The sequence below is a fragment of the Eumetopias jubatus genome, unplaced genomic scaffold (assembly GCF_037043125.1).
Source record: "Eumetopias jubatus isolate StellerSeaLion01/CBP00866 unplaced genomic scaffold, mEumJub1_p1.0 scaffold_15, whole genome shotgun sequence".
Lineage (NCBI taxonomy): Eukaryota > Metazoa > Chordata > Mammalia > Carnivora > Otariidae > Eumetopias > Eumetopias jubatus.
In genome coordinates, this window is record NW_028274821.1 from 74,712,506 (window position 1) to 74,735,571 (window position 23,066).

The 23,066-nt window shown below is 54.3% G+C and overlaps 1 protein-coding gene across 3 annotated transcripts in view; it reads left to right on the forward strand.

Moving 5' to 3' along the window:
• RGS3 (regulator of G protein signaling 3) overlaps positions 1–23,066 on the forward strand; it is a 118,349-nt gene that overhangs the window by 37,413 nt on the left and 57,870 nt on the right. For all 3 annotated transcript variants that reach the window (XM_088018996.1, XM_028107895.2, XM_088018997.1), the window contains exons 10-16: positions 591–696; positions 1,503–1,854; positions 2,729–2,768; positions 6,922–7,118; positions 9,518–9,601; positions 14,608–14,719; positions 20,735–20,778. In XM_088018996.1, coding sequence (XP_087875122.1) covers positions 591–696; positions 1,503–1,854; positions 2,729–2,768; positions 6,922–7,118; positions 9,518–9,601; positions 14,608–14,719; positions 20,735–20,778 — 935 coding nt within the window. The remainder of the gene's footprint in view (positions 1–590; positions 697–1,502; positions 1,855–2,728; positions 2,769–6,921; positions 7,119–9,517; positions 9,602–14,607; positions 14,720–20,734; positions 20,779–23,066) is intronic.

The following is a 23,066-nucleotide window of genomic DNA, read 5'->3' on the forward strand; positions in this document are numbered from 1 at the left end:
ATCACGTTAACAGGAACTAAACCTACATTTTCACTAAGGGTTGCATGGGAAAATGAGAGTCATTTATGGACTTCACTGGGAATGGGTATTTTATTCTATTCCAAGCCTGATTAGCACTTAAAAATAGGCATTCCCCTCCCTATTTTTCACAAAGACTTCTCCTTATCGTGGAGGAGAAGCCAGGGCTTGGTGATCTGGATGTTTCCCCATCCCCCTGCCCCCTGTGCCTGCATGGGGACGGGCACAGGACTGGCGCTCAGTGAACGGTGTTGAAGGAATGAATGAAGTGTGCGAGCCTGGCAACAAGGAAGGATTCTCTAGGGGGTGGGAGGCCCTGGGGAGAGTGAGGTGGGACCTGGCTGGAAGGACGGACAGCGGAAGAGTGAGCAGGCAGAGGAGCTGAAGGTGAAGGGGTGCCTCCCTTCAAGGCTCCTGAGAGCCACCAAGGTCGGCCCCACATTTCGCAGATGAGGGACCAGAGGGGCAGTGTGCCCCTTGTTGAGGTCACCGTGGAAGCCATGACTCTGGGCCCTTGGACAGTGTCATGAGCTTCACGGGAGCCCTTGGGTGGCTTTTCTCTGTCCCTGCAGGAGGTCCGGCCGAGCGGGCAGGGCTGCAGCAGCTGGACACGGTGCTGCAGCTGAACGAGAGGCCTGTGGAGCACTGGAAATGCGTGGAGCTGGCCCATGAGATCCGGTGACCGGGGCAGCGGCGGGGGGGGGCGGGGAGGCTTTGGGCCTCAGGCTAATGGCACACCTCCCCCCAGCCCTCAGCCCCCCGCCTTGGGCACAAGGCCTCACCATTCCTTCCTCGGCGCAGCTGTGAGCAATTCACTCTGCTCCTCAGGGACTCAGTGTCTTGGCCTGCAAATGGAAGGTTCAGGCTCAGAGCAATTTTGGATCCCGGAGCAAACAGCGGCCAAGATGCTCTCAAACAGACCCTGCGGTTCCTGTCGAGGCTCCAGGGCGGCCCTTTCTACTCCAGCTCATTATTTCTGTGACTTCAGAGCTAAGCCCGTTGTTTTTAAAGGATGTGTAGATGTTGCAAATGTTTCAAGTGCATACTTGAAAAATTATTCTTTAGAATGTTTGGGTCCCCTAAGTTTTGGCCCACTGGGGTGAAACTCTCGTGACCATTTTAGGTATACTTCTAGAGTGACTGGACGCGGGGTTGCACGGAGGTGGCTTGCTCGCTCCTCCTTGCTTAGACTCTGCCCATGGCCGACATCACTAGTTGAGTGTGGTACTCTTGCTTAACCTGGCCTTGGCCTCAGGGTCCTTCTCAGCCACTGCCAGTCAGCTAGAGTTGACTGATCTAAGGGACACTTTTGCTGTCTCAGCTTGAGATGGCCCCTTACCTCCCTTCCTGCCCAACCACTGGGGGCTTCTCTCCCCTCCCCAACCCTTCTTCTATGCCCCGTAGGCCCCTGCCCTGGCTGACTTTCCCCAAACTCAACTTCTTTGTGTCACCCCCGCCCCCCCCACCCCACCCCCCAACCGTAGGAACTGCCCCAGTGAGATCACCCTGCTCGTGTGGCGCATGGTCCCCCAGGTCAAGCCAGGGCCAGACGGCGGGGTCCTGCGGCGGGCCTCCTGCAAATCGACGCACGACCTCCAGTCCCCCCCCAATAAGCGGGAGAAGAGCTGCACCCACGGGGCCCAGGCGCGGCCTGAACAGCGCCACAGCTGCCACTTGGTGTGCGACAGTTCTGACGGGCTGCTCCTCGGGGGCTGGGAGCGCTACACAGAGGTGGCCAAGCGCGGGGGCCAGCATACCCTGCCCGCGCTGTCCCGCGCCACCGCCTCCACTGACCCCAACTACATCATCCTGGCCCCACTGAACCCTGGGAGCCAGGTACGGACAGCCGGGTGGGGGGAGGCGGAGGGTATGGGCCCCTGGCCTCACACCATAGGTGTAGGGAGGAGCCTGCAAGGGGCTGGAAGTGTTCAGGGAGGAGGCGGGGTATGTGTTAGCTTCCCGCCAGAAACGGCTGCTCTGGGGAGAGAGAGCAGATGGGTCTCTGCAGCCCAGGGCACAGATCCAGGCCCGCGGGATGTCACAGGGAGGAAGATTTCACCTCAAAAGAAGGAAGAACTTCTGCCAGGCTCTGCTTTTTCTACAGGGGGGAGTGGGCTGTGGTGAGAGGGCTGTTCCCCCTGTCACGGGTGGGAACCCAGACACCGCCGGATGGCACGGTGGGCCGAGGGGTATGCACACCAAAACGTTGGTCCCATGGGACACTGTGGGGGAAAAGTGTCCCGAGGTCAAATAAGCTTGAGAAATACCCCAAACTCTCCTCCTGTTCTGGGAGATTCCTAGTGCACAGTAGCCTACTCGAGGCTCTGGGGGTGTCTTGCGGGGGAGGATGGTTTCACCCAGCATTTCCCCAATTCCCCTGATGGCACACCCTTTGTGGTGGGCCTGGTAATGACCCACGGCGCCCCCGTTGCCTGGAACGCACTTTGGAACAAGCCACCGTCAAGAAAGCTGGGGACGCGGCCAAGGGGTTACGCTGGATGAACGTTAAGGCTCTGTCCAACTCTTAACATTCTAGAGGATTCTGGAATCTGTAATCCCTCCAAGCACCGCCCTCTGCTCCTTAGCTGGGGCTGCTGGGTCTTGGGCCCTGAGGTGCTCCCTTCCTATGGCTAGGCTGCGAGTGAGCAGCCTGCCTAGTTGTGCCTCCCCGTTCCTGGGGCTGAGGTGATTCTTCTGTCTTCTTTGGCAGCTGCTGCGGCCTGTGTACCAGGAGGATGCCATCCCCGAAGGTAGGTCTGTCCTCCGCTGCTGTGCCCTCCAAGCCCCCGAGAGGTGTGAGGTCAGCCGTCCGGATTCCCCGCACATTGACACGGACTCTCTTACCCCTCCATACCTGTTCTCCCTCCCTGAACCAGTATCTTTCCTCCTTGGAGCCTGAACTGAGAAGGAAGAAGCGGTCTTCCCACCGCAGTCTAGGAGGTGGTGTTCAGGATTCCGGCATTCGATTGGTACTCATTCCATTTTACTGAGCAACCGATACATGTTAGGTGCCATAAGCCACCTGGTCGGGCCTGCTCAAAACAGGGTCATGGAGGGCTCAACTCGGAGTTGCATGATTGTGAACAATCCACTTCCCCTCCCTGAGCCTCAGGGAGTTCAGTTTCTTCATCTATAAACTGGGGTTGACAGTTCCCACCTTAGAGAGTTGTCGGGAGGGGTAAAGGAGAGACTGACTGTGAGTAGGGAGTGTACCCATGGAGGGAGGCTACACAGAAGATGGCTGTCCTTGAACGGCAAGGGTGTCTCTGTACCGGTTCTTCTCCTTTGGCCTTTGAATCCTGGCCCCATGTTTTAAGAGCCAAGGAGAGAAGCTGAGCTCAAAACCAGGGCCCTCTCAGGATGCCTGAGATACCGGTCTTGGTGCTGGAGCTGGTAGGGCATTCTGGAAGGCCCTCCATGTGCCTGCCGGGGTCCAGCCAACTCAAGTCCGGCTGGTATCTGGAAGGTGGGGACCAGCCTTGCCTGGTGGTCCTATGCTCGAGCCCTTTCTCTAGTGCCTACAGAATGCCTGGTGACTTCCTTCCTTGAGAGGGGCCTTTTCCCAGCCGCTTGCAGACTCACTTCCTTGCTGCCCTCCCCATCCATAGTGTGAAGTCGATGCTGGCTTATAGCGGGTACTTGGAAGAATGCCTGTGCCTTTGGGCGGGGGGCGGGGGGGAAGGGCTCCCATCAGGCTCAGAGCTGCTGATGGAAGGCATCTTCATTCTCTCTAGGGTAGGCCATTTGGATGGATGAGCCTGGTCTGTTGGAAATGCATCTGTGTTCCTTCTGGAGAGGAGTTGATAGTTATTCAACACTGAGTTCTTAAAAAGCTTTTAGTCAGCGCATTAGGTTAGAGTGGGGTGTCACTGCTAAATGGTGACTTCATTAAGGCAGGGCCTCGGCCGGCTCATCTCTGAGGATCCGGTGCTGGACCTGGGGTGTGGCAGACAGCAGGTACTCAGTAGAATTTCAGCCAAGCGACCAAGTAAAGGAGAATGACCTGGCTGGTTGCTGTTGGGGTTTGAAGGCTGGTCACAGAGCACAGGAGCTGGAGAGCATGTTGCCTGTGGTGGGCCAGTGATGTGGGATTGAGTCCTTCTTGGCCTGACACGTGCCTCTCGGAGTCTTCCCATCCTGGATCCACGTTTTGATTCCCCTCTGAGAATACAGTATTGAGTGAACCAAGGACACAGTCATCTAGGCGGTGGAGAGAGAGGGACAAATAAGGAGATGTGATAGTGTTAACAACAGTGGTAGCTTTTTGAAGGCATTGGATTAAGAACTTGACCTTCCTTCATTTATTCTTCATGGTAATGGCTGTTTTTGGTATGCAAGGATATCTTGGCTCTTTATCAGCAATCAAGTCTTCACAGCTCCCAGTCCGGGAGTTCAGAGGAAGGGGTGGGACTGAACCTTCCCTTAAACACACTCAGGGTTCTCCAGAGGCCCGGGGCGGTCACCACGGTGCTGACTTCTGCCTCCTCCTCTGGCTGGGCCACCTGGCCTCCTTTTGGGGGGGGGGGGGGTTGAGCCAGCCAGAGTTGAACGGTGTCTGGTGCCCTTCTGAGGCCTAGGGTGCTTGCTGCTTGTAAGCTGACATGTTCCCTGGGGCCGCTGGTGCCCTCAGCATTGTCCCCTGCCCTGCGAAGGGGCCAAGCCTCCGATTCTCCAGTGCCAAAGCTGGCTGGCTGCCAGGGCTCGCCTTGGAAGCCAGAGCAAAGCTGAGTAATTACTGTGTTTGGTCAGTGGAGCAGGTGATGTGGGGGTTTGGACCAGAGGATGTTAAGAGGTGGCAGGTGGGAAGTCGAGTTTGACTTCACAGAGCTCAGGAGCTGGGTTGCAACCCGGGCTGGTTTTAAAAAAAGATACTTCAGAAAATCCGTTTTGGAGAGCCATGCCCACTTGCAACAAGTTATCCAGGGGTGTGTGGAGATGGGGCTTTCAGGCGTGACCGCTGCATAGATTGGGTCCATCTTGCTTTATACCCTATACTGGTCGAGTGTCCTTGGGCAGGTCACCCAGTGCTCAAGTGTCTTGTCATCTCAAATCCAGGTCAGGTCTGGAGACACAGGATGGGTTCTTTCAGCAAAGAGGAGAAGGCCTGGCAGCACACACCCCCCTCTGGGCCTAAGGTCAGGGGCCAGATCAGAGGAGGGGCTGTGGAACTGCTTCCATGCATCCGTCCTCCCTGGTCCCCACTCCCTCCCCCAGGCCCTGGGCTCACATTCTTTCTACTCTTCTCTAAGCCACTCCTTGAAGAGGAAGGAAGTGGTTTAAGTTATTATGGTTTGAGTCCTGCCCTAAGATACGGCTGTGATCCGTGGTCACTTGTGATGGGGATCTGACTTGTTTTTCTCACCTCGCTTGGTGAGAAGGGTCATGTGGTGGGCAGAGGAAGTAAGTGTAAAATCTTCTGAGCTGAATTTTTCCTCTGAGGCCAGGGACCTCGCGTGGGTGGGGAGCTTCCCCCCAGGTAGCTGGACTCGGACCACCTGTTCACCCCCTGGCTGCCAGGCCTTGGGGGGTTGTGGAAGGATGCCTGGGTCCTGGGACGTAGGCCAGGCATCGGGGTCAGTTGCCCATCTAGCAGCAAGAGTCCCCCCCCACCCCGGAGGCGGCCCAGTTATTTATGGAGCCTGAATGCGATGCACTTGGCTCCCTACCTGCTCGCACCCAGGAATCCCTGACTTTTTAGCTACTCTGTGTCTTGCTCCTCTGCCCAGTGGACAGGACCCGATAAAAACCTGCTTGCTATCTCTTGTTCAGCGTGGGGTTTGTGTCCAGCAGCATCCCCTTAAAGAAGAACCCCAGCCATGCAGCCTTCTGCTCTCTTCCCTGAAGTGTTTCTCTCTCTCTCTGTCCTTTTTCTGATTAGAATAGTGTGCGTTGGTGGCCGACCAGAGTACCTTTCTGGCTTCAGGGAAGCCTAGGATTTTCAGAGTCTGTGGGGCACCTGATTAACTTGCTTTTCCGAGTAGAGGACCACAACAACAAAAGCCACATTAATTTAGCAGCTAACCTTTGTTGTGCACGTACCAGATCCCAGGCGTTGTTCTAGGGCTTTCCTCGAGCATCTCACTGAATCCTCACAGCAACCCAATGAGCTTGGTACTGTTACTGCAGTTGAGGAAACCAAGACTCAGCGGGGGAAGTGAATGGCTGAAGGTCACCAAGCTAGTACGCAGAGGAGTGGGGACTGGGCACAGCCATACGGCCTCAGAGCTCATCATGTTCTTTCCTGAGAACTGGGCCAGCAGGTGCCACTCCTTATTTTAGACTGATGTAAGTGAGCCAGGCCGCCCTGTGGCTAATAGAGGGCAGGCTCCGATACAGCATAGGAAAGCCCTCTGTCTCCGCTACCACCGGATCTCCAGTCCCTCTGTCCGTGGGATCTGGGAGGCGAGGGAACAGGTGAGCTACACTGGGCACGCAGAGGGAGCTGTGGGGCTGGTGGCGGCGTGTCTGACACCCAGGGCCGTCCAACCGACTGATTGTTCTATGTGGGACTGTGGGTCCAGTGAGGTCAGATCTTCTGATTTCTCAAATATGAGAGAGATTTCCTGATTTTGAAAAGCACAAGGCCAAACTGATAGGTCTGACTCGGGCACCAGACACGAGACGGGGACTGCTGCCTCCATGCTAGTTGGTGGTTCCTGGCTCCATCCAAGTCCCAGAGTCACTTCTTTATGGGTCAGTAATTCCCACTAGAATGTGAGGGATTTCCCTGTGGCCTGAGACCCTTCTGAGGCCTCCCTCTGTGTTCAGTAGCTTGCATAGGGCCTGGCCTGTAGCATACACTCAGTACGTGGTGATGGGCTGGCTGTGTCTGTGTACTCTCTTTCCGCAGAGGGGATGCCTTTGCATGGAAATGCCTCATGGTGCCCCATTTCTGTTCCCCAGAATCAGGTAGTCCCAGTAAAGGGAAGTCCTACACAGGCCTGGGGAAGAAGTCCCGGCTGATGAAGACAGTGCAGACCATGAAGGGCCATGGCAACTACCAGAACTGCCCAGTCATGAGGCCGCACACCCCACACTCGAGCTATGGCACCTACGTCACCCTGGCCCCCAAGGTCCTGGTGTTCCCGGTCTTCGTTCAGGTGAGCTTATGGTTGGCCCCAAGGGCTCCCTCGTGAGATGAGAGAGAGGAAGGTCCTTCACCCCAGGATCATTCCAGAAGGGTTCCCTTTGGGGAAAGAAATGACTTCAGGTGCTCAGGCTTCTGGGGGTTATACTGAGGGAGCAGAGGTTTCCAGCGGAGGAGCAGGAGAGTAGGGGCAGGGAAGCCGGGCAAAGAGGGGCTCTTCTCCCTGCCCCCTCTCCCAGTTTTCCCTTTCTCTGGGGACAGGGCAGGCTCACTACAGGTCCTAGTTGGCATTGCCATGGGGCCTGCTTGCTGAGGCTTCTGCTTCCTGCCTCATCCAGTGGTTTGTTGTTTGGAAATGACCGAGGAAGAGCCTTGAAGTCTGGCGTCTTGTCTGGTCTCCTCGGTCTTAGCAAACGTGTCTGGCCAGTATTAGCTGGTGGCCTGAGACTCATTTCCATCCCCCTCTGCTTCTCCCTTCTCTTCCTCTCCATTTCCAAACCGCCATGGCTTCCCCCCACCCCCCCCAGACGCCATTAGCATGAACACATAGGTGTCTTTTCTGTGTGCATGTATGCACTTCAGAAGGAAAACCGAACGGCCTCCTAGTGTACATTTTCTATCCTTTTGCCTTTTTTAAATGAAAGTTGCGGCAGGAACGTCCCCCGCGTACACTAAATACTCTCCGAGCCTTTGATCTGTAGCGGCTGCACACTACTCTGGCTCACGGACATGTATTTATTTAACTAGCTCTCTGTTCAGATAGACTTCTGTCTCCTTCCTTTGCTATTGCAAACAACTCTGTGATGAAAATCCTTGTGCACGAATTGCCCCTTTGATTATTTTCCTTGGGAGAGAGGACTGGAAGTGACATGACAGTGTCATGGGTCATAAACATGTCAAAGGCTCTTTATATATATTGACAAATGGCTTTCCAGAAAGACTGTGTTAGTTGGTCCTCTCATCAGCAACCTAGAGGAGACACAGTCCCAGGGGCTTAATTTCTGGCCACACCTTCCCTCTCCGTGAACCTCCTCTGGTGGGTGGCACCCCTTTCCTGGGATGGCTCCTGCCTTTCTTTTGGTCTCTTCTCTCTCTCAGGACGGGACCACAAAGCTCTTGGCATCCACAGGAGTTATTTTTCATTTTCCTTTTAAAATCTTTTTTTTTTTATTTTTTATTTTTTTATTTATTTGAGAGACAGAGAATGAGAGATAGAGAGCACGAGAGGGACGAGGGTCAGAGGGAGAAGCAGACTCCCCGCTGAGCGGGGAGCCCGATGTGGGACTCGATCCCGGGACTCCAGGATCATGACCTTTCCTTTTAAAATCTTTACAGAAAATGAAAACTCGTTTTCAGAAAGTTATAATAACGTTTAAATTGTAAAGTACATAAACCCCAAACGGCCTAACAAATACACAGTTGAACCGATCGTTGTAAAGCGGGTGTCCACTGAGATAAAGCTGTGGGCCGTGGCTGCCACCAGAGGCCAAACGTTTCCTCCCGATCCCAGCACCCTCCTCCCTGCTATGCCTACCCACAGGCTTGAGTCCCTGATAGTCGTTTCCTTGCTTCCCTCTACTTTGATCACCTCTGTGTGCTTTCCTGGCGAACGTGTTTTGTTTGGCCTCTTCTGGGGCCTTGCTTCTTTTCACCTCACATTCTTCGTGAGATCCATCCAGGGGGTTGTACGTAGTGGACATTTGCTTCGTTATCTTTCGTCCAGCATCTTGCTTGGTGTCGGGTACCTAGAAGCCATGTTATAAATATGCCTTCACCCAGGGTAAGCCCTGCTGGGTCATTCACATCCTAGGGAGCTTTCTCTGGGTTGGGCAGGTGGCAGGGGCTCCTGAGCGGGGATGGGGGAGGATGATGGGGTGGGTGAGAAGTTTGGGTGAGACTTGGTCCCTGGGGACTGCTTGCCGGGAAGGAGTCCCTTAACTCAAGCGTGTTATGCATGTAGAGCAGGGACCGGCCTGGCTCTGAAGGGACCAAAGTGACCAAATCTGGCATGCGGCTCTCAGGATCTGGGGCCTGGCAGCAGGGACTTTCCCTGTGAGGCCGGAATGGGACAGATGGAGGAGAGTGGGGGCTGGGAGGGCCCCCGGAGCCCAGCGGAGTCAGGGAGTTCGGGGGAGGACTGTGAGCGCCTAAATGTGTGGTTGGACTTCCTGCCAGAGCCTGGCTCTTATAGTGGGGCTTAGTGGGGAAGGTGGCAGCGACAGTTCCGGCCAGGACAAGAGCCTCTGTCTTTCTGTCTCCACCTGTGTGTGAGGGGGCGTGTGGGCTCTCGGGGTGGTGCTGGAGGCTTCTTTCAGTCAGTCGAGAGGGTTCTCTGTGGCTGGCTCTGGCAAGCTGCCTCCCCCCACACCCCAACTCCACCGGGCCTCTCTGAACTGCCCGTGTTGTTTTCAGCCTTTAGATCTCTGTAACCCTGCCCGGACTCTCCTGTTGTCTGAGGAGCTGCGGCTGTACGAGGGGAGGAACAAGGCTGTCGAGGTAAGGCTTACACGTGTGGCTTCACCGACGTCCGCCAGGCCCCTAACTTTTCTCTTCCTCATGGTCTTAGAATTGTACAGTCTCAGGGTAGAAAAATCCTGAAGTCTTCCACCTCCATCCCCATCCATCCCCCTCCTTACCAAATGGCTACCCATGTTGTTTTTGTACGTTTCCAGTGATGGGGAACTCACCACCTCTCAAAGCTGTTTAGTCCATCTTTGATGGTTAGAAAGTTTCCCCAGCCCCCCAAGACATCCCATTGTTTATCACAACTTCCTCTAAGGAGCAGGAGGTAGTTTACCCTGGCTGTGATGAATGACTTCGTAGGTAAGAAGATTGGAGCTATTAGCCAAAGAGAATTTTTGAAGGAGCGTAAGTTACTCAGGTTTTCCGGGTCTGTATTAACCCAAATCCCAAATCCTCTTCTGAGGAATAAGTCTGTGATTTCTTCTGGGCTCTCACTCTGCCAACAGAGGCCTGGGTGTGGAGATCATGCCGTTCTGCCTGGGAGCTGGCCTCTGTTTATCTCTAACTGGGGGAATTGCCCTCCCCCACACAATCCCCAGAGCTGGCTCGGGCCTGTGAAATCTACTTGGCACCAAAGTTGGAGCCCTGGGATCTGACTGGCCTATCTGGGGGCTTGCTGCTGATCAGGCCGGCCGTGGGGCTTGGCTGAGCTGAGTGGCAGCTTGGGGGTAGTGGAATGATCTGGTTTGTTCTCCTCTGAGCCAGTGGTGGTGTGTGTCTTTGAGGCAGCTGAGGTTAACTGATCTCTAAGGGCCCGTTCAGCCTCAACATTCTGGGACCTTCTGTGTCATTGTGGCTAAGCAGGAGGCTGCTTTTGTTTTTTCTCGACAAGGGGACCAGAACTCGTGTGTTCCAAAGGAGCATTCTCTCTTTCTCCCCGGGGAGACCGCATGCTTATTTCTACCACACGAGCATTGCTCACTACATTTCTGGACTTCCTCTCGAGGAGCTTTCTTAGGAACTTTGGCATATCTTCTGAGTTGCCTCTGAGAGAGTAAAACTTCAGCTTGGTGGGGTGGTTTGAGTTTTAGGAACAAGAAGTCTCTTGGAGCTGGGCTTGGTGAGTAAGTGTGTGACGGAGCTAAGTCAGGTGGCCAAGGGTCAGAAAGTGAGGTGTGGCTACAAATTCACAAGACCCAGGAGAAGGCAGAAATCATAGCCATCCTGAAATGCACACATCTGCCTAAATTTGCTCTTTTGTTTGTCCTCTCACCATTAGGTGCTCAAACACCGAGCACTTACTGTGTATTCTCACGGTGCATGCATTTTACATAGTAGATCTTAAATTAGCTCCTGCAGCATCCTCATGAGAGGCCCGGTTGTCCCCATTCTACAGATGAGGAAGCTGAGGCTCCAGTGAGATTAACTGGAATCCAAGGGTCTCAAGGCTCATTAGGGACAGAGCCAGCATTAGCAGTTGGATCTCTGGCTCAGCACGGCTTTCTCACGCTGCCTCTGGCATGTTTGTTGAAAAACAGACTGGCAAGCACAGACTGGAGCCATAGCCTGATTATATTTACAATCTGTCCAAAAAATCTTTGTTTAGTGGATCTTTGGAGTCTTAGAACTAAGATATCCCTTTTGAAGACTGAAGGAAGTGATTTGAAAACGAAGTAAATATATTTCTTTTTCATGGAGTATGCTAGGAAGCCAGTACATGGATCTTGGTACCTTCAGGTCAAAAACATGAACAAATTCAAGAGGTACTTGGATAAATTTGTAGAATTGCAGTATTGGTTGGGCCCTCTGAAGTCATCTGTTCTGACTGCTTCTCTGTAACTTTCCAGCTGAAGGTTTTCCAGCCAGTTTTTGACCTGCAGAGGCAGCCCCTCCAGGCATAGGTTTTGTTACTTGGAGAGGGCTAAATTGTCGAAAGTTTTCCCTTACCCGTAACAGAAATCTTTATTCTTGGAATGTTCTCCCCTTGTTCTTCTTCCCATCTCTTCTCCGAGCATGCTCCAGTTGGCTAATGTCTGTGAGCTGAGGCAGTCTCACACTGGGCTGTCCCACATCATACCCCCTCCAGAAGTCACACACTTGAGTAATGTGCCCTGAGATCAAATCAGCATTATGGCGGAGCTTCGCTTACACGTTCGAACAATAGCTGTTGAGTGTCAACCATGTAGCCAGGCCCTGCACTCAAGGTCACAGGGGAACTATGGGGCACAAGATAGACACACCCTTACTTTACGCACTGACTCACTGAGTTTACCATTAACTAAGACACCAAGGTCTGCCTTTAGGCAAGATCTCTAGAGAAAGCTTAGTTAGGGGTACTGGGGAGAAATGAACCTCCAAGTTGCAAGGCTTTCCTAACCAAGCAAAAACCCTTGAGCCTCTGGGAAAGCAGATGTATCCTTGGAGCAGGTATGGGTAAGACACCTGGCGGCTCCCATGGCCTGTTGTGGAAGGCAGCAGGTAACTGGGCCGTGGAGATGGGCATCACCCCTCTGTGGGCCGCTGCAGCTCCTTCTGGATGCTGGTGACACGGGAGAGGGGCCCGCCTGGCACACTTGCCCCTCTGCCCTGCCTCCAGCTGTGTGCCATCTCTGTCCTTTCCCTGACCCGACCCTTGGGGAAATTCTTCATTCATGCCTTAATCACTTCCTGTCTAGACCACATTCTCAGCTCTGGGAATTGGGGCCAGAGTGGTGGCCTGCAGCTTTTCTCACCTTGCCCATGGTTCTTCCCCGGTTGCCATCCACCTAGCTGTCTTGGAGCCTGGGACATTTTTGGACATTTTACGTTCCTGACAGACTGCCCCCCTCTAACCCCTCCCCGGCCAGCTTCCCTGTGGGTCCAGAGGTGACTGCCAGATTTCTTCTGAGTGGGAAAGCCTGCAGGTTTGCTCAGAGAGTCAACCCCTCCGATCCTTCTCAGCTTTCAGATCATTTTCTTCCCCTCCCTTAGCTTTACTTTGGGTCTCCTTTGCTTTTCTGTTTTGGTCCCTGCTTGGATTCTTTCACATTCGGGGGCAGGACGGCTGTAGGCTTCTTGCTACCTCTCCATATTAGGGGAGCTTTGGGGTCAGCCAGACCTGGGCAATGTCCCTGGCTGTGTGGCCTTGGACAGGTCACTTAACCTTTCTGAGCTGCAGGGTCCCCATCTATAAACGAAGGCAGTGATATTATTTACAAATAAGAATCCACTGAGCAGAAAGAAAGAACTTAACAGATGGGGACTTTTTTTAGGCTCTGTTGGGTCAGGACTGTGGTTTGGAAGGGGTCTGGAGAGAGTCACTGCCAGGATCCCTCCCAGCCCACGGTTCCGGAGCTCTTGTGTTTGGTCCCCATTGGAGAAGCTAGGGCCCCTGAGAGCCTCCTGCTCAAGGACACCCCTATTATCCCTGTGGCCCAGCTTCCTTCAAACCTCTCTGCACTGTGCTCAAGGAGCCAAGGGGTCCTTTGAAAAATATGTATATATTTTTAAATCACAAAACTGATAGACTCTCTTGCCATACAATGCAAATTAAACAGAAATATAGGAAGTGAAATTCTACTCCCCAGCGTGAAGAGTGTGGTATCTTAGACATTCAAAAAATGTACACATTTACAGTTTTATTTCACAAAATTGGATTATGTTGTAGGCATATTTGCACATTGCACTCTTTGGCTTACATAGTGCAATGTGGGCACTATGTGGGCGGATTTCTGCCTGCATTTCTGTCCACAAAGCTTTACTTTATTCTTCTAATAGTTGCATAAAATTCTACCATATGAGGAGAGGATAATTTATTTTATCCATCCTCTGTTGATGGACATCTCTGTTCTTTTCTTTTTTTATCACAAAGATGCTGTTAAAAACATCCTTACAGTTTCATAGAGGTGGGGTTGTCAGGTCATCTTTAACAGTTGGAGAGCTGAACGTCACCATGTTAACTTTTGAAACTTCAGCAACCATCCTGCACACACTTGCTGTGGCCTTTGGGGGTGCACGCCAAGCCCTCTGGCTGACTCTTCTTACCTCAGAAGAGATGAAGTGTCAGGTTTTTGACACCTCACAGGGAAGTTCACATAATTAATAACATTCTGTTTTCTTTGGAGAATCTAAAATTGGATTTTATTGCTTTTAACTAAGGGCCACTGCAGGATTTACAAAACAAAGAACCGTGTAATCTTTAGTGGCATTACGGGATCAAGTGGATTTTTTTTTTTAGCATGAAACTATGCTGAGCATGCCTGTTGGTTTACCTATAATGTCTAAAAATAACGTTCTCCTTTTATTTTTGGAGCAGCTAGTGCATAAAAGAGATACAAGTTACATACATGTCTGTTTTGGAGTGGAAGTAACTGGCTTTTTCTCAGACCAATCATGCATTAATGCAGTTAAAATTATCCTCGAGGAGTGTGATAATAAGACCTCACACTGCATGATGCTCCACTTCACAGTCTACACGGGGTTCGTGAAAGAAGCCTGTGAGAGACCTGGGCAGGGACGCTCCCTGGTCCATACAGACGAGAAAACCGAAGCTGAGGGTTCGGGGACCCTAACCAAGTGTTCGTGGCTCCTCAGTGGGAAGCATCAGGACTTCTGACTCCAAGGGCAGTGCTCTTTCAGCCAGACATTTAGAGGAGAATACAAGCAAATGGGCCAACATCCTGCAGCTCGAGGGTGGTGCCCAGCCAGTGGCGCTGGGCTGGAGATTCCAGGGGCGTGTAGTCAGGAAGATGGCCTGGCTGGGAGTGGGCCATGGAGAGGCCTGCAGGGGCCACCTGCCGTGGACGAGGAGGGTCGGATTTTATCCTATACCCCGGCCCCCCTTCCACCCGCTGTGATAAAGAGTGGAGGTGTAGAAAACTGTAGTGCAAAGGGGAAGTCCTGGTTGCAGATCATGTCTCTGTCCTTGGCAGAGGCCACACTGAGAGTCTGATCCTCGCTCTGCCCGACATGACGAGGACGCCTTACCTCCCAGGAAGGTTGTGGCTCCTGGGCTCTGGGCCTGCAGAGCAGCTGGTTCAGTGTGCTCTGTCGTGATGCAGGTGACACTCTTTGCCTACTCGGACCTGCTGCTCTTCACCAAGGAGGATGAGCCGGGCCGCTGCAACGTCCTGAGGAACCCCCTCTACCTCCAGAGTGTGAAGCTACAGGAAGGTAAGTGTGTGCCCCAGAGGTGCCCTGGACTCCCGCCTGCTTGCCCCGAGGCCCACATCCATGCTGCCTGGTTTGGATTCTGCCCCTCCGGCGGCCGGGCTGCCAGCCATCAGTGGGGCATCTGAGCATGTGCAGTCGGGTCAAGTCCAGCCCCCTGGGGGCCATGGGGCTCTTGGGCACGGGCATTCCGTGCTAGGCTGTATGCCCTGAGCATTGCTGGGACGTTCCTGTTCCAGACACATTTCAGGGAGGCGGTGGAGTGGAGCAGGAAGAGCTTTGGGCTCCGAGCGACCCATGTTTTGATCTTGGCCCTGCCCCTCACCACCTATGATCTTGGGCACATTCTACTCAACCACTTTGAGCCTGTTGGCTCACATGTGAGTGGGGCTCCCGGTAGGTGGTTGTGCAGATTTAGTAAGGTCGTATGCAGAGGGACCGGCCCACACCAGGTGCCCCGCACCAGCCGGCTGCCGCCCCTCTCACCGCACATACCCTGGGCCCGAGCACACTGCTCCTGGCCCTCCCGGCTGTGTGGCGGAGCCTGAAGCCAGTGTCTCCCACAAACTTTCCACGGTGCCTCCGCCACTGGGGAACGGGAAGCCAGCTGGGAGTATCTGCTGAGCGGTTTGGTTTGGCGCCTGAAGTCTCTGCTGAAAGGGGCTTGATTTCCTCTCTCAGATTATGAAAACAACAACAGATCTGTTTGAGCATGGGCGACAGGGGCAGAGAGGAAAATATTACCCGGTGAAAGAATTCTGTTTTGACGGGTTTTGCTCCAGGAAAACTTCCTGCCTGTTTGCAGACCCGTCCTGCGTTCCTGTGTGTTGGGCGCCCCTGCCGTGCTCCCTCCTCAGAAACCCAGGGAGTGTGAGAACCTCCACTCTGGCTGCCCCACAGGAAGTCACTTACAACTTCTCCTTCTCTGCCTCGAACTTTCTCCTGCCCACTGACCAGGGCGGCCCCTGAGGGGAAAAAGCAAGTCACCTGTCTGGGGGCCGGCCCCTCCCTCAGGGTGGCGGGGAGCAGCCCCTCTGAGCAGATTCAGCTCTGACCCTGGCTCCCTGGTGCCCACAGGAGGGGGCAGATGAGAGCTACAGCAGACTCTACCCTGGGCTTCCCTGCCCCTCCCGGTTTCCCTCAGACCCAGCTTCCCCTGCAGCCCCGTTCTCCTCTCCCTGCCACGCCCCTGCACACCTGCTCACACACACACTCACGCTGTGTAGCCCCTTCCTCTGTGGGCCTGCCCACCCCAGCTTAGACACTCAGGACCCAGGCAGGGGTGGGGTGATCGGTAATATGTGTTGACTGATTATAGGAACCGAACCCTTACTCAGTTGTGCTCATCATGTTCATCACTCAGGTCTGGGGCCACAAGCCCAGAACCCTCATCTGCTCAGCCTCCTGCTAGAAGGAGGGAGGACAGAGAAGAGGGGCTCAGACTGGCTGTGCTTTGTAGAGGGGGTTGGGGTGGGAGAGAAGAGGGCAGTAGAAGAGCTGAGGGTAGTAGCTGGGAGTTTGGGGTCTGGGCATGGAGAGCCGGTGTGACTTTAGCTGGCCCTCTCCATTATCTGGGCTCTGGTGTCTCGGACTGTGAAAGACAGGTTGGGCCAGCCCTTCATGTTTTTTCCCAACCCGGACATCCCCATACGGAGCCTGAGGTTCGTGAGATGCGGGACAGGGCCCAAATGTCCTACTTCTACTCCTTGGGGTGGGGCGGGGGGCTCGGCTGGGAACTGGTTGGATCTTCCCCTCCTGGAGCCCTCAGACCCAAGCCTTGAAGTTAGAGTCAGTATGAGCTCCGTCTTCCACTGGGTGGCGGCTGGTCAGAGTGGCTGGTGTGGGGCCTGAGGTGTTGCAGAGAAACCTTCCAGATGCTGAGCTCATGTGAGCAGCAGCCTTGTGCAGGCATGGCTTCCTGAGCTGGAGACCACATCCTCTCCCTGCAGATGGTGGGCTGAGGGTGGCCAAGGCCAGCACGCCTCAGGAGAGATGACCACAGCCATCTGAGCCTACGGGGTTGGCTTGAGTGTGGGGGTGTGTGTATGCGAGTATGCACGTAACCTGGACTTGCTGGGACGGTTTGGTGCAGATGTGTTGTCTTGCCCTTCCCCGGCAGTGTCAGCCAGCAAACAGTGACCATGGCTCCCCAGGGACGTGGCTCAGTGACACTGAGCACTCACGTGCATGTCCCATCCCTTAGGTTTTCCTCCAGGCATCAGTAGGGCCTCTGCTTCCTCCCCTGCCTCCACTCCCCTGAGACAGGCTTGTGGGTCTTGGGGTTTGTAGAAGTCCCACGTCCCCTTCTTCTGCAGTCGGGAGTTGGAACTGTGGGACCCAGTGTCCTGAGTCCTGGTGCCCAGCTTCCGGCCCGTCTCCCTGGCACCTCCAGACGCCTGCTGTGGCAGCGAGGGCCTGAATGAGGCTTTTAAGGGATCCATGTAGGGCCTCAACTGAAGCTTCTCTTGGCAGAATGGGCTCTGATGAATGTTGCTTGTGCCTCTCAGGTGTGTCCCTTCCAAGTCAGCATGTTTGGAAAGTTCCGTTTGGGGTAGAGAAGATGGGAGCGAGGGGCACACGCGGCCTTTCCTGTGGGCTGGGGCTGGTGAGGGCTTGTCTCCCAGCAGGAGAGAATCTGCCTCACCCGGGGACTGATGACTCCCGTGTGTGACTTGCCTGAATGGAGCTTAGCTCTCTGGCCAAGCGTCCTCCGGGGCCTTGCATGAGGCACAGAACGTTGCGGGTGCCCAGTGAATGTTGGTTGGCTGAATGACTGCATGACTGACCGAAGGAGACTAGAAGCGCTGCCCAGCTTGGGGGCTGGAAGCACCCTTTTCCACGGCTTCCAGCCGGTGGTGGCCACGTAAACCTTGCTGGCCCTCCTCCTGCCCGGCATCCCCCCAGCTTTAGCAGGTCTGAATGGCAGCGTAATGGGAACACGCGGAGAGCTCGCACTAACAATTGGAACATCTCCGGTCATCCGGGGCCCATTGTGGCCTCTTCCTGTCTCTGCCACCCCCTGGCTTTGCTGGTCTTTGTGTTTCTCCCTCCCAGGCGGCCAGCATCCTGCCCACAGGGTGTCTTCCTGGCCTGCTCTGGTCTCTCAGGATGGCCTGGAAATGTCCAGCTGATTCTTGGGCTCTCCATCCACCCCGGGGAGCCAGGTGCCCAGTCTTGGAAACTCAGTGGCTTAGGTCCCAGCTGCTGGAATGCTTGGACTTAAATTTTGTCAGCTGACATTTGCAGAGTACGTCCTCAGAGCCCACCTGAGCACTGGCTGCCAGGGCGACAGCAGGGGGAGAGACACGTTCCCACCTCCAGAGTGGGAGTGCCAAGTCTGGCAGCGTGCAGATTCAGAAACCGGTGTGTGTGGTGGGGAGGGGGGTGCAGAAATGGGGGCCGGTGGTCAGAACACGGGCTTTAGAGGCAGCCATCCTGGTTTCAAATCTCAGCGCTGCCCCTCACTCACGGCATGCCTGTACAGGTTGTTTTCTCTCCCGGGGTCTCAGTTTCTACAACTGAAAAACAGGAACAACATGCCCCCTGGCTTGTCACACAGCGTAGGGAGGGCTTGGCCAATGGCTGAGTTTGGGACCTCAGGCCAGGCTGGAGAGGGCTCTGGGAACATGACAGAGGGGTCAGACTTGGGTACGGAAGCCATCTCTGGGCCTCTGGGACTCTCTCTGCACGGCCCACAGTCCTTGGTAGGAAGCAAGGTTCACCCAGGAGCCGGTGACTTCTGTGGAATTTCAAAATGGGGAAGGCAGTTGGAGTGTGGGATGGAAAACCCAAATGTGTGCTGCCTCCATGTCCCTTTTTACTCACCCCCTGTTTCCACACTCTGGAAAGCCCAGAGCCCAGTCTAATGTCCCAGAAGGGTTTCTGAGGGGGTGAGGTTGCTCGCCTGGGTCAGCCACCTTGCAGCCGGTTGTTCAGCAGCCGTGGCTCCTGCCTGGCACCCTGGGCTCCCAGGGCTTGCTGTCCCTTTATGAGGCTCTGAGCCATGCTGAGCACTGCCCCCATTCCGTCCTCTCAAAGTACTGCCAGCACAAGGCTGTGACGTGGAGCAGATTGGGGGGGGGGGCGGTTAGGGTTAATGTGGGAGGGTGGTGGCAGGGGGGTGTCACAGCCCAGGAAAGTTGTCAAGCAATCGTCAACCACCCCCTGCCATCGGGAATATGTCATAGGCTGAGTTTCCCCCAACCTCGGCCTCCTGTCTCCCTGAGGCTTCCCACTCCTTGGTTTTCCCCTCCCTTCTAGAGCCTCCTTTTCTCCCACTGCCAGTTTCTAAAACCCACATTTCTGTTATTTTCTTACATAGATCTTTTTGTTTCTCCCTTGGCACTAAGATCTGCTTCTGGAAAGTCAAGGAGACATCCAGTATGTTTTCTTAAACAAAAGAAACCACCTCCCCTTGTCTCCACCCTCAGCAAGGCAGGGAGTTGGCAGAAGCTTCCAAACGAGAGGTTTCTCAAACATGATGGACTTCTTAGGTGGGACCCTCTCCCTCCCAACCCTCCTGTAGGTGGGGAGAAGTAGAGGGATTTCTTCTAAGTCCAGAGTGAACCCCCCGCTTACTACTGGCCTATTTTTCTCTGGATCTTGCTGGCACCCCTGGCCCTTGTTTTGCCTAGGGAACTGCCCACATGCTTGCTTCGGGGCGGGGGCTGGGGAGGGGGAAGTGGGGCGCTGGCCTTCACCCACATGAGGGCCTTCACTCACAACTTTTCTTAGGAATTGGCTTGACCCATTGTCTCTGTTACTTTGTCACCTTTACTTTGCAACTCATTTTGGCTTATTGGACAATTTCTTTGATTCAAATGTGTGTTGAGCCCCAGTTTCCTCACACGAATCATGGATGATAATAGCCCCTGAGTCCTAGGGGTTATTGGAAGGGTTGAGCTTATACGCGGACAGCACATGGCACAGTGAATGTGTGTGGTTTTCTACAGGTGGTGTGGTTGTTTCTCTCGGAAAGGACTGGTAATCTGCCCAGTGAGGTCAACTGCTTGAAATTCAGGCACAGACCATCCCTGGACTGTGCCCAGAAGAATGAGGCCCAGTGGGGAGGGATGCCAGGTTCTGAGGAGCAGCCCTCGATGGTCAGGGAAGGGGCAGGGCTTCTGCGCGCTTGCGAGCCCTCGAACCACACCTTGTGCTTCTGCACCTCCCTGCCTTTGCCTGTGCTCTTCCCACCTCCTGGAAGTGTCCTTTCTTCCCATCTTGCAGTCATGTTCCAAAGGATCCTCCTGCAAGAAGCCTTCCCCAGCAGCCAGGGGTCCTCTCTTGGTCTTGGTCTTTCTGGAGCAGTCTGACCAAATAAAGCTTCGGTAGCTATTCTGCCTTCACTCCTCTGCTGGAGGAGCGGGGAGCCTGACGCTCCCTTCCAGCTGCCTCCCTGGCGGAGAGGTGGAGAAGGGGTGAATTTGGGATTTGAGACCAGGGCCCTAGGAAGACACACCAAGGGGCTGGGCCCGGGCTGGGAAGCCATCTGTGGGCACCATCCAGCCCATGACTGGGGATCTTGCTGCATAGCCCACACATTCCTAGGTCCATCCAGCAAGTAAGTGGCTCCTTGTTGAACTTCAAAATGGCGAAGGCAGTTGGGAGCATTTAAAGGAAAACCCAGACGTGTGCTATCTCCGTGTCCCTCTGTGTCCCTCATGTCAGGGAGCATGGAAAGATGGAGGCCTTCTGAGTTGGATGACAGCTCCCTGCCCCTGGCCGTTTGATGCCCAGAGGTGCTTCTGGCCATCTGCCATGGGAGTGGGACCATAGCTTTCCTTGGGTGACGCTGACCTGTGGGCCAAAGCCTTACGCCCGTGTCTCCATCTGTTTAGTTACTAAGTAGGCTTTCCTCCAGAGATTTCCCTGTCCCCTGTGCCTGCCTCTTTCTTCCTCTTTTTCCAGGAGGTACCACATACTGGCTTCTGGGTGAGGCAGTTGGCAGTGCTGGGGCAAGCTGCTTAGACTCTGGAGCCAACCCTAACACAAGTCTTACTTTCTGTTCCCTCCAAGGTTCTTCAGAAGACCTGAAATTCTGTGTGCTGTATCTAGCAGAGGTGAGTCCTTGCCTCTGGATCTGAAGAGAGAGCTCTGTGGCCTGGTGCTAGTGGGAAGACATTGGTCCTGGTCTAGTCCAGGGCTCTGGGGCCAGGCTCATACCGTGGTCCTGGGCAGGGCTCCCGCCCTTGTGGAATGGGGACAGCAGTCCCTGCCTCGGTGCCTCTCACCTCTGTGTGGAGGAGCAGGGGACGCAGAAGTGCCTAGAAGGGGGGTGCCCGGGTGGCTCAGTCAGTGAAGCGTCTGCCTTTGGCTCAAGTCATGATTCTGGGGTCCTGGGACCAAGTCCTGCATCGGGCTCCCTGCTCAGCGGGGAGCCTGCTTCTCCCTCTGCCTGCCGTTCCCCCTGCTTGTGCTCTCTCTGTGTCAAATAAATAAATAAATAAATAAATAATTTTTTTTTTTTTTTTTTTTTTTTTAAAGAAGTGGCTAGAGAGGACAGAAGGACATTGTGATCCCCTACTCGGGAACCCCTGGTCTCCGGCACCTGCAGGAGGCATAGTGAGGGTGTGGCCTGACAGCCGTGCCTCTCCTTATTTACTTGGTTGGCAGTCTTTCTTCTGGAGATTGCCCTGATTCCTGTGCCTGCCTCTTTCTTCCTCTTTTTCCAGGAAGTCCCACCCATGACCCCTCCTGCAGAATCTTGTCAGTATTTTAAAGGGCCTGAAGGTAATTGCACCTTTACCTGGGCCCACTAACACAGGCTAAAGAAAACATTAAGTGTGTGTGTTTTGGGCTAGAATGATGCCCACTCAGTGTGATTGTATTCCTGGTTTTCTCGGTCTGATCAGAAGCACATACGGGCAGTGCTATGCCTTTGCCGAACAAAATCAGGCAAACATCTTACTGCTTGATAAGGTTTGGGAGATACAATATCATCAGACCAGGGGTTTGATCACAGAAGTCTGGGGTGATGAAAAAGTTGAGAACCACTGAGCCATACAAACTCTTAAATTTTCAGCAAATTTTCTGTTCCCAATCTTGTGTCTCTGCTCATAGGAGAGTATCTCCTTGGAACAGTATCTGTTCCAAGCAAGGATTCATTAGACCCGTTCGTGTCCCCTGCTTCTGCTTATGTCTGTCCCTCCTAACAGTTCCAGGAACCAGCCAGTCTTGTGGGACAAGATGCTCTGGGTAGGGCATGGTCTACACACTAGCCCGCTAAGAGGAAGGAGTGTGTATGTCGCTTGTGATTGAAAATCATTCCTTTGGTTCCTGGCTATGAAAAGAGGTGCAGGCCTCCGAGCGAGTCCCCTGGGGGGAACAGACAGCTGGGGGAGAACACAGCGTTGACCAGTTACCTTGGTGGGAGGGCAGAGGGTTCCAAAGGGCAGCGGACATTGTTGGAGCTGAGCTGGGGACCTTGGCTGCCTCCAGGGGCAACCTGAGGGCCAGGAGGGCATCGAATGTCTTCCCCCGTGTCGTCACACCTCACCAGGCCCAGGAAGCAGTTGTCAGAGGCCCTCCAGAACCCGTGGGGACTCAGTTCCACAGGGCCCGGCAAACAGCCTAGCAGCTGTGCACGGGCAGAGCCTGAGATGAAGCTCCACGTTCTTTAATGCCAGGAGAGCTTCCGGCTGGGTTGGTTTGTTTGGCCCAGAGAAAAGCACTTCTGCTTATTGGCTTCCAGAGAGCTGTGACCTCCCCACTCTCCAAAGATTGCTGAAGGGATATTGATCCAGGGCCTTTTATTTCAGTTAAAGTGCCAGGAGTTCTGACCCAAAGGGGCTGGGAGATGGGAGCTCACAGGCAGCCACAGGCCTCTCTTTTCTCCTAAGAGGCTGTGGGGAGAGGCACGTCTGTAACGGGAAGCCAGGGTGCCTGCTTGCTCTGCAGCCCCACAGAGGCTCCACACGACGGTCTTGGATCCCACAGGGAACCCCAAACTCACATCTTCATGGGACCTTCTTTTTTTTTTTTTTTTTTTAAGATTTTATTTATTCATTCGACAGAGAGAGACACAGAGAGGGGACACAAGCAGGGGCAGAAGGAGAGGGAGAACCGGACTCCCCGCTGAGCAAGGAGCCTGATGCGGGGCTTGATCCCAGGACCCTGGGATCATGACCTGAGCCACTCTAACGACTGAGCCACCCAGACGCCCTTCACGGGACCTTCTGACAAGTGGTATATCTTCATTGTCTAACATGCAGGTGGCACCCAAAAAAGAAAGTGGGGCAAGAGAGTCAGGAGTTTGAGGGATTTTTCCACTGCATTCAGAAGGCCTCAGTTAGCTGGGCGGCCCCAGCTTTGGGTGTTTCCCAGCAGTAGGTCCTGGGTGGGATTGTCC